The following is a 15913-nucleotide window of genomic DNA, read 5'->3' as shown; positions in this document are numbered from 1 at the left end:
GCCAGGCATGACGGGTAATCTATGATGTTTCGCTCTCTCAAAAGTTGGGCCATTTTGTCTTCCTGCGCCAATGAGCAGCTCTCATAGGAAAGAACGAGACCCCGCCTCCCACGCTGTATCCAGTTCTTATTATACATCCATGGGCCCGCCCCACTGGTGGGGCACAGAGATGTGATAGGTGGGTCGCAAATGGACGCGATGAACGGGAGATTATTTTTAAAAAATGTAATAAACGTTTTGGACCTCAGGCCGGAATCGAACCTGGGTCCTCGCGGGCGGTAGTGGACTGTTACAGCCAGAGACTCGCAACGGCGGTGGACTTCCACTGCGCCGCTGCGCCGGAGCCGCCGGCCCGGAGCCGCTGGAGCCTCGCAACGGCGGGTGTTTGCGGTGGCGGATGCGGTGGCGGATGCAGTGGCGGATGCGGTACCGGCGCAGCGGCGCTGTGAAAGTCCCCGGCCCACCTATGCCAGAGCCAGCGGCCCACCGAAGGCAGCAGCCCACCAACGGCAGCAGCCCACCAACGGCAGCAGCCCACCGGGAAAAGTCCTGAATCTCCCAATGGCCAATCCGAGCCTGCCACACACACAACTGAAACCATTGGGCAGAGAGCTGTGCACATTCTTCTTCCCTTCGCCACATCTTATCTCTGTGAAATGGGCTTTTCAGCTGTTGCAACACTGAAAACAAAATACAGATCTAGGCTCAACATTGAGCACGACTTGAGAGTGCAACCGCGTTTTGAAAAGAGGTGTAGTGCAAAACAGGCTCATTGCAGTCACTAATAATCCAGTGATGAGACTCATGCATTCAATTGGTCATTTGCATTGCTGAATGTATTTCCTGAATGTATTGATTTGTTATTGATTTTCTCTATTTTGAACTGATGTTATTTGTTGTTGATGTTATTTGTTATTGTTGGGGAAATATTTTCCAAGGCCCATAACTTTGACCGAGTTTATACTGTCCTGACTGAGCACACGCACCTGTAACCTTGGCTGCTGTGCTCTCAGTGCTTTGTCTCCCTGTTCCTGCCTGTTGGCGTCAGCTGATAGAGGTGTTATGATTCTATCTTGTTATGCACAATGTTGATTATTCTCTCTGAACTAGCTAAATACACGGGTCTGGGGTAGAGTTCTTCAGAATTGATTGTGGCATCTCAACCGTGTGGTCAGATCGTGGCCCGTGACATGTCTTGTGAATTCTCCGGCCGAAGCTCCAAATAAACCATCAGTGTTTGCCATCAAAGCTCCAATTGCTTCAGAAGTTTCCCCCACAAATTGGCGTTGTCGGCAGGATACCAACAAATCTTCAGAACTGGTAAGTGTAATTTCAAATCCACATTTGGACATTGCCTTACCAGAATCTCTGATTGACGGTATCCTAAAATTACCTGTGAAACTGAGCGGTTGTGTTTCGTTTTTGGTTGATTATCATTTGGGGCTAGTAACCCTAGGGAATCAGTGTCTGGGGACTTTGTCCTGGCTGATTTTCTCTGTGTATGCTGCTCGGGACGGAAGTGCCATACAAGCGTACACAGCTCATGTTCGGAGAAACCTTAAAGAAAGGCATCAGTAAAGTGGAACTTCTGTATGAAACCAATGTAAAGATTTGTATTGAACAAATCGCCGAATTTTAAGGGTTTCAGCGGCCAACACTAGCAGTTAGAAGCAGCCAGAGATATCACCACTATCGCCTCTTTAAACACGTCTCCAGCTGCAGCGCGGGGTGTGTGTGTAAATACCTCCCTGTATCTGTTTTGCTGGTGCAGTGCGAACTGAGAGGGAGAAAGTCATAGTCTGTGCCTACGGTTTTAACTCACGCCACCGCCATCTCTATTAAAAAGGAGAATGGTCCAAATGCACACTCGTTGTTTGTGACCGTTTTCTACGTGCTGGTAAAACGGGGCAGCGCGATGTGCGTGCATTACCTGATGCGCCACAGTTCCCTACATTGCTGGAGGAACTGGTGCCGGTCCGGGGTGCATACATAAAATTATAGGCTAATTGATCACGGGTGGGCAGTGGCATGCAAGTGTAGAACAAGACTGTGTTTCATCGTTGTAATGAACTCGATAGCGAGTATAGGCTGTTCCGTACAGGACTACAATTAACTGTGCTGTTGTTGGAGAGAAAGGGTAGCGGATAAAAAGTCTATGCGCTCCTGATCGGGGCGCATGGAGTTGCAAAATCTGTCTGCTTTTTTAGGTCAATTTTGTATTATTTGTTTCATTTATTCTTAAATCTATGTATTGTATGGTAATAATGAAAAAAACGTTAAGTATTGAACACATTCCGAAACAAAGTTGTTCACACACACACACACACACACACACACACACACACACACACACACACACACACACACACACACACACACACACACACGGGTGGTTTGTCAGCACTTTTTCCTCGTACCAGTTCAAACACTGATTTATGGGGACCCACCTTTCCCTTTGCCGTAGAGAGACAGCAGAGTGCTTGAACTGATCATAAAAAATTCAGCTACATTTCTGGCTATTTAGAATTCAGTTTTGGTAAAATAGTGTAGAGATCTGTAGACCTGAAATTCTACAGGACTGTGAGGACGGGGGCGGGACTGGGCGGGAGTGGGCGTTTCCAGACAAAATTATGATTTATGAGAACCCCTCTGGATTAGCTGGACATTACCCATACACACCCATACACAAAGCAAGTCCCTACGTTATGAGGACCACAATGGTATATCTGGACAATATACACACACACACATAATTGTAGAAAACCTGTACTCATGAGGACAATAATGGTTTCACTGGACATTATCCTCAAACATGTGTTGCGCAATATTTTGTTACTGAAAAAGTAGCCCAATACTTCCGTTTATTTTAAATGTTGAACAGAAAAAAGTATTTAACTTAGGAGAGCAATGGTACAAAGAGCAGACCACTTTCTCATGTTCACAGACCTCAGTGTTCAGAGACCTGAACATCCAGATATGCAGCTTTTTCTTGTTGCTTTGATGACAAACACCTATTTTTAATAACCATATGCAGGGATTTTGCGATGGACAATACAAGTATTTCTGACAATCTCTTTACCAGTCGGCTGTCACACACACACACTGTATCTGTATCCAAGTCTGAGTGTCATTTGTTTCTACAATTCTACACTTACACATAATGTTGACCGTACAAATTCCCCACTCGCTGCCCCAGTTGTAGCTCCTGCAAAGAATGAGAGTGATAAACCGCAGGAAGTGCTATCAAGGCGCTATGTGGGTACAGGGGCATTATGGCCGGCGTATTACTGTCAGGGAACACACTACGCCTAGAGTAAAGACTCCGATTAATGCAGTTAACCGTAGTGGTAAAGGGGACATTATGGCTGAGCGCGCGCTCACACAAGAGCGTGCGGCGGTGCGTTCAGGGACCTCAGTAAAATATCTTCCCTTTCTGTGTCGACCCTCCATGAGCAGAACTTCCCTTCACGGGGAGTTTTGCGGCGGAACGGGTCACCAGGGAGTATCACAGCTTCATAGCTGGGGCCCCACAGCTGAGGGCTTGTCCATTAACACAATGTTATGGGGAATGGAAACTCAGCTGTGTGTTAACAAAGTGGATGGACAGGACGCTGAAACGGGGTTATTCACTCCAGTTTTGCAGCATCCCACCTCCATTCAAAGGTATGCGAGAGGTAAATCTATCATCCCAGGAGGAGATAGGTTTCCTCTCGGCAGAGATTCAGGCCCTGGTGCAAAAACAGGCGGTGTCTGTTGTGCACCCTCAGCACAGAGAAAAGGGTCTTTATTCCATGTACTTCCTGGTTCTCAAGAAGACAGGAGAATTCAGACCTATTCTAGATCTCCGCAGCCTGAATCGGCACATTGCCTGCAGAAAATTCTGCATGTTAACTATAAAACAATTACTGGGGCTAGTGCAACCGGGCGATTTGTTCACCACCATCGACCTGAAAGACGCGTACTTTCATGTAGAAATTGCTCAAGAGCACAGGAAGTATCTGCGTTTTGCCTTCCAGGGGATAGCCTACGAGTACAACAGATTACCGTTCGACTACTCCCTATCCCCACGCACGTTCAGCATGTGGCCACTGCGCTCCAGCCGCTGCGCGCCCATGGCATGAGAGTTTTATTTTACCTGGACGACCTCATAGTCATGGCCAGGTTTAGGGAACAGGCAAGTTTTGCACAGCACAATTGATCCTACACCTAACCAAGTTGGGCTTTGCGATCAATTGGAAAAAGAGCACCCCCATACCTCACCAACAGGCGTTGTATTTGGGAGAGTTTCTCGATGCAGGCGCGCTGCGCGCCACCCTGTCAGAGAGCAGACGTGCGTCCCTTCTCAGGGCGGTGCACAGGCTGCCTAAGGGCAGGAGGGGAGAGCCCTCCACACTATAGTCCACACACACTCTGCACAAGGTCAGTATCTGAGTGTGGGGGACATGGGGCACTTGCGCTCTCCCCGTGCTCCTTAGGGACTCGGGAGAGGTGGTGCACAGTGAGCCCATACAGGGCTGGGGATTCTCTCCGTCTGCCTATGGGCGGAGCACTGTTTTCCGAGCACACTTTTCGCGAGGTAAGCGCGTCGGAGTGTGCTCTGTCAGCCGCGGCCCAGACTTCTCCATGGTCACAACCGAGGTAAAGGAGGGTGCGGTGCAGCGGCTGCTAACCAGAAAGCCGGTCAGGGGCAGTGGGATGGAACGGTGCTGTTGGACGACAGCGCGTGTATACATCGGGGCCTGTGAGAGATATAACGAGGGGTTACGTATGGTAACCCTTGTTATATAAACACAGGCGGAGCCCTCTACTTGGGGCACTGTCTGTCCTATAGCGCTCGCTGAAGAGAGGTGTAGGATGACAGTCAGGAGGCGAGGCCTCCTTTTATACGGTGAGATGCGCGCGCATTCAGGTAGGCCCGTCTATAGAAGTCTCAGTAGGTGAATGCTTGCATGATAAGGTAGTACCCATAGAGTCCAGTAGAGGGCTCCGCCTGTGCTTATATAACAAGGGTTACCATACGTAACCCCTCGTTTCTCACAATAGATTTTTGTAAGCTGCACACAGGTGATACTGAGTCTTCTCGATTAATAGATTATTAATTAGACTCCTAAGTAGGGATGGGTATCGTTTGAAATGTATCGATTCCGATTCCGATTCCGATTCCGATTCTGCTTATCGATTCCGGTTCTTATCGATTCCCCGTTTCGATTCCAAAATTGTAAAAGAAAGAGGTCAAACGTTTAGATAACAGAAATATCTTTATTCTTTTAAGCTTTAACTGACATTTTTACAAATAAAAAAAATATATGCAATACAAATGTATTACACAATAGCTGTGCTTTATTTTAACTGAGCAATGCCTGTGGCAAGCTATTAACTTGCCACAGGCATTGCACTGTGCCTTGTCTTTTTCTTTTTTAGTGTAGTGGAGCCACACTTTAGAGCGTTTACCGCGACCCATCTTTGGTGTTATGAAGTGACTGAGCTCGTGAACTGTCTACGGGAGGGCGGGGGGAGCCTCGCTGCGGGGCAACTGTGGACCTCTGCCGCCTGTCAACTTACATGATGCCGTTTAAAAAAATGAAGGGCGGTGCCGGGCGGTGGAACCGAGTTTCAGTTCCCAACCCTACTCCTAAGTTATTATTTCATATGTAACATATGTAAGAAAAGGGAGGGAAGAGTCAATTATATTGAGTAATTTATTTTATATTGAGTAATTTATTTTATATTGAGTAATTTATTTTATATTGAGTAATTTATTTTATATTGGGTAATTTATTTCTCAAACCTATGTTTTATGGAAGAGACAATGTATTTCTGATAAACTAATATTTTATCAAAACGTAAATGGTGAATTAATATAACATTTAGAATCATTGGTAAGGGGTTATATCCACAGGGACTAGCTCACCTTTAACTTACAATAACATGTCTCTGCTATGGACTGATGAGTATATGATTCTTGGATGTTAAATGACTAACACAAACCTTCAAAATGATAATGTGCATGTGTCAGGAAGGCTCCCAAATTATTCTGAGGGGCCTATCCTATTTTTGTAATTAAATGATAATGTGCTAATCCATTACTTTGAGTTGTCATCACTCAGAAATCATCCCTATCAGGTCTTGTGCCGATAACTAGGACAGCTCTCAAGGCCAAGGGTCAGAGAGAGAGGGTCACACTCTCCGGCTGCAGAGAGCACCCCCAGCACGAGGTCGTTCGAGATGAGAGGATGCTTCTCTTCAACTTTCTGATGAGAGAGGATTCTACTCTTCACCTTTCTGCTAAGAGGGGATGCTTCTCTTCATCTTTCTGCTAAGAGGGGATGCTTCTCTTCATCTTTCTGCTCGGGGGCCTCAAGCAGACAACCCTGAAATTGATCCCCATTTTAGATGAAGAATCACTACTATATGGTGTATGTTAGGGGACTTTTCCCCAGGAAAAACTTACCAGACAATGAGCATTTGTCGAGGGATAATATTGACAAATGATTACTTCCCTTAATTAAATAATAAAATAGCATGTCATACTATAATAATAAGGGTATTCAGAGACTTTAGTAGGTTATCCCATATTCAACATTTTATGTGTCATTCTAACTTTTCAAACGCACATCGTTTTACATTTTAGGAAGAAGTAAATGAGAGTCACTGTTCTTTGATACAACCCTGCTGAATAAACAATGAACATACTATTTCATTCCCTGACATTTACTGTACAAGAAAAGCAGCATGTGTGACAATTGAATTAAAAACATACAAAACATGATGTGTCCATTCACACACTGGGTGTTCTGTCAGTACAACACAGGGAGGTTTGTGGGGCAGAATTAGAAAATAATGAATACTACATATTAAGTAACAGAAGTATACTGTGAGGGGTGTTTGCAGCTGATCAGGACAAGAGGAGCAAAACAAGAGTGTTGGAATGGAACCCAGGAGCTGCTCGGTGCCACTGCTCTTTTACTGGGATTAGGAGAGGAGATTAATTATGGGACATCGCATTAAACTCAATCTGCCCCTTTAATTAAACCTCCGCTCTTATCCGCAACACAAACAGCCAATGAGCTCTCACACACTCTACATGCTGACTATGCTGTCATTTCTCTCCATCCTCTACACACACACACACACACACACACACACACACACACACACACACACACACACACACACACACACACACACACACACACACACACACACACACACACACACACACACACACACACACACACACACACACACACACACATACACAGTGTTAAATCCAAGCCTGGTGCCCCTGCTGTGTGGTCACTCTCTCCACGTAGCAGCAAACACCAAGTGTCTGCTGTTGCAGCCAATCAGATCCCTGCTTTTGCTCTAAGGGCTGCCTGATTGGCTCGTCCTGCTGAGGAGTTTAAGTGAGGATAACTCGTCTCAATACTGCCTGTTGACTCAGTAATGGTGTGTGTGTGTGTGTGTGTGTGTGTGTGTGTGTGTGTGTGTGTGTGTGTGTGTGTGTGTGTGTGTGTGTGTGTGTGTGTGTGAGTGAGTGAGTGGGCAGCGAGGGTCTTGACCTGATATGTCTTAATCCCTGCTGCTCTCCAGATGTGAAGCACACCCCAGAGCTGTCTGTCCATCCCCTGCTCCGCCCCCAGAGCACCAACATCTGTAAACATCTGCATCTGTCCTCTCAGAGCAGCCGCATCCAAAATCACAGTCCACAGTGAAATTTGTCCCAGAGTAAATCAAATGGCGCGTTCACACCAAGTACTTTGCCGTATTTAGTGCCGGCACTCAGTGCGCCGGCACTTATTACCCCAGGGCATTTAGTACAGATCGCGTTCACACCGGAGTACTTTTCACCGTACTTTTCGCGTTTAGTTCCGTTAGTACCCCTTATGTCGCGTTCACACCAAAAAGAGCACTTAATCTCGGGAACTTTTACCCCCATTTTTAGTGCCTGCTGAGAGATGGTACTTTCCTGGGGGAAAAAAGTGCCCCAGTTCTGATTGGCTGGGCGAATTGCAAACCATGCCCCGTACAACTCTGAAATGTTTTGTAGAGCCGCCATTTTATTATCCTGGCATTAGCATTATTAGCATTAGCATTCGCCCAGCACACAAACGCAGCGAGACTAACTTATGGCAACACAAAATAAAACATGGGAGCGGTGGAGATGAGGAGGTGTCGGCGTTCTGGCGATTTACTCGGAAGGCTTCAGTAGAAGCTGCTGGGAGTCCCAGCAGCTTCTACTGAAGCCAGTCCCCAACTCCGGGGACTTCCGGCCGGGGACTCCGGGTGGCAGTATACGCCGTGAAGTTGTTTGCGGCCTGCCAGTAAACCCAAAGCAGAAGAAGACGAAGTGACGTCAGCGGCTCAATAAGTGCCGGGGCACTGAGTGCCGGCACTAAATACAGCAAAGTACTTGGTGTGAACGCGCCTAAGGGGTATTAACGGAACTAAACGCGAACAGTACGGTGAAAGGTACTCCGGTGTGAACGCGGCTAATGTCATCGTCTACTCTTGAGGCTCTCAATGAATAGAACTGGGATTTATGAATTTATTTAATTTATTTCATCTTTTTGAGCAAAAGAGTCTCATGAGAGGCTTTTCTTACTTGACAGTGGGGGAATGTAACTGTATTTAGTCAACCACTGTACTCGAGTACAACTTTGGGAAAGTTCTACTTTACCTAAGGTTGTTCTATTTAAAGTATCTACTCCACTACAATTCAGAGACAAATTCACTCTATTGCATTTATAACACTCCATACAGTTTTAGATGCTTTGCAAATTAAGCTTTATAATACAAAATATATTCAACCAATTAATTATGAACTATTGCAATAGATTAAGGTCAAACTTTTTACTGATACAAATTCAGAACCCAGTAAATAGTTAGAACTAAATAGTTAAAGTGATGAACACAATAATGCGTCAGTTGTTATATAATACAATTATATATATATATTACTATTATTCTGAAATGGACCATTTTGCATTACTTTTACTTTTGTATATAACTTTAAGTGTGGTTTGATGTCAAAGGTCTCCTATCATGCAAAATGTACCCAAATCTCTAAAAACGGGGAACAACGGAGCTGATCCAGATTTGCTGCCGATATGACGTAATATCGGAAATGTGCGCTGGCTTTACACCCAAGGTCCTATCAGAAATGTCGCTATCAGAAACAATGCGCGACATGTTTTGGACGTAATATGGTCTTTGTTTACATTAGCAAGCATCGTTAACACTCAGAGCTAAGCTGTGGAGAGAGTATGTGTAAAAAAGCAGGAAATAAAAAAAGGAACTCACCTTGTGGTAAACATGCAAGAGAAAAGCATTTGAGCTCCATACTGTTTCAGAAATAATCCTTGATGTGGTTTGGAACATGATATGGCATTTCATCACGGCAGCGTTTATGTCTATCTGCCGGTAGAAATCTCTGTCTCCTCTCTGGAGCTCACATTGTGCCTCTGTGTTCCAACGGGGGCGGGCCGGCAGCTACTGACCCAGAATCATCCTTTAAAAGATATAATCCTGAACTGTCAAACTACTGGAGCTTCTAAGACTCATTATCAATCAGAATCATTTTGTATTTTAAATTATTCACACACTAACTCTAAGGGTTTCAACATGAAACAGGATTTATGGTAAAACAACAACAGAAAAATCAAAAATATTTTATTTTTACTGTTTTAATAATTATTTTATAAAAACAAACTATTAGCTCTTATTATTAAAAAAACGTATATTGTATTTTTCCGTTTATACAGAGCACACTTCTTCTACTTCATATAATGTTAGACATAAAACACCAAACAAGTGAATATATTTATCCTTATCTTTATTGTATGAAAAAGAAACAAAGTACAAAATCATGTAGAAAGTTTACAATAGCAAAAGGTTTAAAAACAGCAAAAACACACTGCATGTGAGTGACACTGAGCGCCGCTGGGGGGGGGGGGGCAGCATCAGGACTGCAGCACATGACGCAGTGAAGAGGAAACACTGCCAGATAACAGAACCAAGAACATGAACACAGGCATCAAACAGCTGGTCCTCTGCAGAACCAGCCGGTCCATCAGGAACAATACATCAAGGCTTTCAGAAATGAACAAAACAAGGTTCTTCTGCAACAAATATACAAAACAGTGAAGCTAAGGCCAGGTGAGAGCTGCACAGTGAAACAGACAATCACTTCCTCGTTCAATCTTTTAAAGTTCTCTAATGTCTTGTCGATTGCACTGTTGAGGAACCTGCGTTTTTCATACATTACATAACTACACCGTAGTGGTGTTTATATATGACAGTAAAACTTTGGATCTTGAATCTAAAGCAATCCAAAGGTCCATGTTTCAGTCTAATCCAATAAAAGTTGAAATCCTCAACTAAACGGGCACTTTAATCCAATGTATGTTAGAGGTAATTACATGTACAATCTAGCATGTGTACACTGACAAAAGTGAAACGCTGACCTTAATTAAATGTATAATGTCAACAGATTTAACATAACTGTATTAGGATAGTTGAAAGCAATAATATTAAGGTCAACTAACCCTATACAGTTATGTTAAATCTGTTGAACTAATACATTTATTTAAAGTCGTTTCAGTTTTTTCAGTCTAGCACCATTAGCACACAGTTTTTGAATTACATTTACATCAGAAATACCCGGGTGAATTTCAGTGGTTTTCAGTTCAGTCAGAGTAAATTGCACCTGCGATCTCAGTATTTCATACACTATAATTACACTGTAGTTTTGTACATGTCATAAACCTTTCAATCTTGAATCTTGTAAAGTATTGCTAACAGTTTGATTTGTTTCTTTCAGTGCTTTTGATTGTATAGAGGAAGATTTCTGGTGCTTTCCATTTCCTCTGATATACACATGGGAAGTCTGGAGAAACATGTGCCATCCAGTAATAAACCCTTTGTGCTTTACCGCCAAACGTATTGCTAATAATAATAATAATAATAATAATAATAGGACCATTGCTTAAAAACAGAATAGCGTTTTATTTGAATGAGCCGTTTACTTTTTGTGGCAAGCAAAGGTACCAATTCATAAAGCTGACAACATTCTAAATGATTCATTTCTTCTGCTTTTCCAAAATGATCTACTTTGGGTGTTTTTAACAGCTTTAGCTCTCAATCTGTGTTTTAACAGTTACAACTCAAATACAGCTTAAATCATAGTTTTGATCAGGAATGTAAGAAAATAAATAAATAATGCATTGCGTAAAAAACAATCAAACAAAAGAAAACACGCTACAGATAGAGGCTACATCCACAAATAAATGATGCTCTTCATATGAGCAATAAACATCTTCTCCCAAAGTACATGGAACGTAATCGCGTAACTGAAGGGGTCGTTTTACAAAACATCATCAAATACTTTTTAACAATCAAAAGGTCCAAATCATATATTTTTCTTTAAATCTTGGAATACCATTTCAAATCCACTGGATTTAATTTCGCTCTGCTGATGCTAACGGCCGCTCAGAAATACAAACATAACTGTGAACTCTCTCGCTTTCATAAGCACTTTCAAAGTCCATAAAAAACAGATGAACCTTCCAAAAGAATATTTACAGATTGCATCTTTAAACACTTTGCTCTAACACCGGCAGGATGAACAGAGGAACGTGTGTCTGTCCTTAAATGACCTCAAACCGTGCTGAGGCCTTAGCATTTAAATGTGATGCAAATGACACTTGCTAACTTAAACCGCTGTGTGTGTGTGTGTGTGTGTGTGTGTGTGTGTGTGTGTGTGTGTGTGTGTGTGTGTGTGTGTGTGTGTGTGTGTGTGTGTGTGTGTGTGTGTGTGTCAGATTGTCCTGGTTTTCAGAGACTGGTTGCAGGAGTCACTGAGCAGAAGGCACGTGGTGTATTGAGAGGAAGAGGTCTCTGATTGGGAGAGAGCTTCACTCTGTGGAATAACATCCAACATTTGTCCCTGCGATGCAAACTCAGCGTCCAGTTTCACAGTTTATAATAATACAAAATAAAGACAGTAACACTCACGTCAGACACAGGTCAGTTCTGTATCTTTGTACGTAAACAAAGGGAACAAATTGGAGGGATTTCATCCATTTTGGAAATAAGAACACATCCTCCAGTAAATGGTCACTGATATTAAAGCTAAATGAAAACGCTCCAGTGACCCATGAAGAACTTCACTTCCAAAACAGCTGACCTATAAACTCATCTGGGGTATAAAAAAAAAGGCCAGATTTGAAATATCTGTAGTTTAACCTATTCGTTGGAACCAATGACCTTTACCATGTGCACACACACACACACACACACACACTGATGGAAGAGATGAGCCCCGGAAGAGACAGCCAGTGGATTTTACAAAATATACAGGAATGAAAACGGCAGGCGGTCCGTCAGCTGCAGTCTGTTCCAGCAGACTGACAGACAGACAGCTCCACAGCACTCTGACTCAGAGCTCAGCCACAGGGGGCGCCCTCACATCCCTCCCTTTCTTCCCAAAAAAAAAGGTCTTGATTTCGGGTCACATAAATCCTCCGGGATTAAAACAGTGCAGCAACCAGTCGGACTTGTTCCATTCCCTAGCCACACTCCTGGATGCATAAAGTCGCCATGGTAACCACTCTCCTATGTGATCCTGTACAGAGTGCTGAGAGTCTGGGTGACGAAGTTGAAGAATCCTCGGCAGACGTCTCTCCAGTCCTGCCAGAGCGGGACGGCACCCTGCGACAGAGAAACATACAAAGAGACGTTAGTCCAGAATATTCAGTCAAGGTGGCACCAAAGAGTTCAAAACAAAAGGCACAAAATGAACTTAAGTGGATGATAACATACAAGGTATGGAATTAATGTGTAGTCCAAAATAGGACATAACTTCTCTCTCAATAGCCGCGTTCACACCGGAGTACTTTTCACCGTACTTTTCGCGTTTAGTTCCGTTAGTACCCCTTATGTCGCGTTCACACCAAAAAGAGTACTTCATCTCGGGAACTTTTACCCCCATTTTTAGTGCCTGCTGAGAGATGGTACTTTCCTGGGGGAAAAAGTGTCCCAGTTCTGATTGGCTGGGCGAATTGCAAACCACGCCCCGTACAACTCTGAAATGTTTTGTAGAGCCGCCATTTTATTATCCTGGCATTAGCATTATTAGCATTAGCATTCGCCCAGCGCACAAACGCAGAGAGACTAACTTATGGCAACACAAAATAAAACATGGGAGCGGTGGAGATGAGGAGGTGTCGGTGTTCTGGCGATTTACTCGGAAGGCTTCAGTAGAAGCTGCTGGGAGTCCCAGCAGCTTCTACTGAAGCCAGTCCCCAACTCCGGGGACTTCCGGCCGGGGACTTCGGGTGACAGTATACGCCGTGAAGTTGTTTGCGGCCTGCCAGTAAACCCAAAGCAGAAGAAGACGAAGTGACGTCAGCGGCTCATTTGCGTAATCTTCCCTCAGGGAATTTATTCCGGTGTGAGCGCGATCTGTACTAAATGCCCAAGGGTAATAAGTGCCGGGGCACTGAGTGCTGGCACTAAATACGGCAAAGTACTTGGTGTGAGCTCGATCTGTACTAAGTGCCCTGGGGTAATAAGTGCCGGGGCACTAAGTGCCGGCACTGAGTACGGCAAAGTACTTGGTGTGAACGCGCCTAATGTCAGTAAGCCATAAAAATAAAAAAAGTGTCCTGCAACAAACAATGTGAGGTTCGTTTTTTGCTGATATTTGGAAATGTCTTTCGTTAAGGAAGCAGTTGAGAACATTTGAGAAAGATTAATGACGGTTTAAAGCAGTCAATAAAATATATATTTTATCCAAATTGAGAATCACTGCAACCAGGACAAGTCCTTGAGCATACTGTCAAAAATCACCACAAAAATATATAAGACTGTTGCATGAGAGGTTAATGGCGGACAGAGAGAGATCAACACACACTTCACCAAACTTTCCCCTGGCCGAGATAATAAAACAGTTGGATCATTCAATATCTGACATTTTTAAGGCGGGCCAAGATGCTAAAAAATGCGCATTTAATGACCCGCCCTACAAACTGCACTTGACTTTATCACATGATTGTAACTTCATGCAAGTCAATGGTGTTCCCTTTGTTCTGTTGGCATGCATGGCAGCAGCTATGCCAGACAATTCATTAATTTAGACACAGATGAAGGGTTGGAACCTGTTTTTTAAATGAGTTTGACTGATTGTTCTTGAGGTGCTTCAGGGATCATTTACAGCTGCTTCAGCATTTTGAACGCAAGAGAGCCAAATAATTGAAGTTGGACCATAATGATACCTGGGTGGAAAGGAGCAAATCCTAGAAGCTGATTGTTTGATTTCTTGTGAAGACGGAGGACACATATTCTTATTTTTGTGAACAGGAGAAGGATATAGAACAGAAAAAGAGACTCCATGCTGCATGGTGTGGAATAATGAAACACTTGAACGAGAGGATAAACAAGTGTGTGAGTTAAAGATGCTACTCTGAACGGTCTGAACCTCACGTGCCTGTGGTTAACCCTCCCTCCCTCTCTCCTTCACAATCTCCCTCCTTTCCTCCTACTTTTGTTTCTAACTGCTATACAGAAGAAGTCTCTGACTGTGCTTTCAGCTCGGTGGTAAACAAAACCATTTATGTCTGTCTTCCTGCACAGAGCGAACAGACAGCTCCATGAGGGGACCAACTGCTGCACCCTTATAAAGTGTGCGTGCATGCGTGCGTGTGTTTGTGTGTGACCCGTGCCCGAGTGTGAGTCGAGACTAGGTGACGTCATATTTGTTTATGTGCATGAGGCGGGACGGCGAGGGAGAGAGAGAGCAGTGGGGACTGGGGAAGTGTGTGTGTTTGTGTGAGTGTGTGTGGAGAGTTGCTGCCAACTCCTCACGCGATCTAAACTACAGGGGAGGGAGGGGGGAGGGAATTAAAGACATAACAATACAAGGAAACAGACAGACAGCAGTGTAAAAACATACTGTGATTTAATCTGGGAGTATCGTTTGGATGTGAAATGTGTTTGTGTTGTTTTCAGGTGTTTAGGGCATACTTAAATTAATATAGTTATAAAGATTAGAGCAAGAATGATGAGGAAGGAAACTGAAAAAAAAACATAAGGGAGGGAACATGAATTTGAAAGAGGACTGTGTGCAATGAAGTTTCTAAAAAGTACACATTTATATAACTTATTACTGCATAGAAAAAGAGGAAGTAGGAGACAGAGGTGGAAAGACTTTAGGACGGAAATTTGTAAAAAAGTCCACAGTAAAAAGTGAAAAGAGATTAAACTGGCTCAGATATCATCGATTAAATCTCACACGCGAGTATTGATCTGTCAAAGTCAAAGTCAGCTTTATTGTCAAAATGTCTACATGTGTTATACACAGGGGCGGATCTACCGGGGTGGCACGGGGTGGCAACTGCCACCCTAAAAAATAGCCTTGCCACCCCAGCTGCCACCCCAGTTGGCATCTTTGTTTTGAAAGAAAAGTTGTGGCTCATCGGACATTTATGAGAGAAACTCTCTAATGTCCGAGTGCAAGTAAATGCAGCACAAGACGCGAGTCTTGTAACCCCTCCCCCGGCCCTGGTGCGAGCTTGGAAATATGATTGGCGGCGATTTCATTTGAACGGGGGGACAGCGCAAAACGAGAAGCATTCGGACTCAAGCAGATGGAAGGAATGAGGTATTTGCGGTCTACAATGACGGAGAAGAGACTGTCAAGTTTGGCTGTACTCAGCATTGAATCAAAACGCACTAAAGCTGTTGATCTTAATACGTTTGTGAGGCGTTTTGCTGAACAAAATGGTAATAGCCGCATTCAGCTGTAATAGGCATGCCAACTTGATGCTCTGCTCACGGATGACTCGATGAGCATAAACAACTGTTAAGATGATGACCTTGTATGTGTGTATTTTTCTTTTTCTTTGTGGGGGTC

The 15913-nt window shown here is 43.8% G+C and overlaps 1 protein-coding gene across 1 annotated transcript in view; it reads right to left on the bottom strand.

Annotated features, from left to right (window-relative positions):
* Positions 1 to 9818: 9818 nt before the first annotated feature.
* Positions 9819 to 15913, bottom strand: part of bbc3 (BCL2 binding component 3) — a 14129-nt gene continuing 8034 nt past the window's right edge. The window contains exon 4 of the mRNA XM_034115917.1: positions 9819 to 12711. Coding sequence (XP_033971808.1) covers positions 12616 to 12711 — 96 coding nt within the window. The 3' untranslated portion in view covers positions 9819 to 12615. The remainder of the gene's footprint in view (positions 12712 to 15913) is intronic.

Source organism: Trematomus bernacchii, unplaced genomic scaffold (assembly GCF_902827165.1).
Source record: "Trematomus bernacchii unplaced genomic scaffold, fTreBer1.1, whole genome shotgun sequence".
Taxonomy (NCBI): Eukaryota; Metazoa; Chordata; class Actinopteri; order Perciformes; family Nototheniidae; genus Trematomus; species Trematomus bernacchii.
Note: the sequence above shows the minus strand (reverse complement) of the source record. Positions and strands in the feature narration are given on the sequence as shown.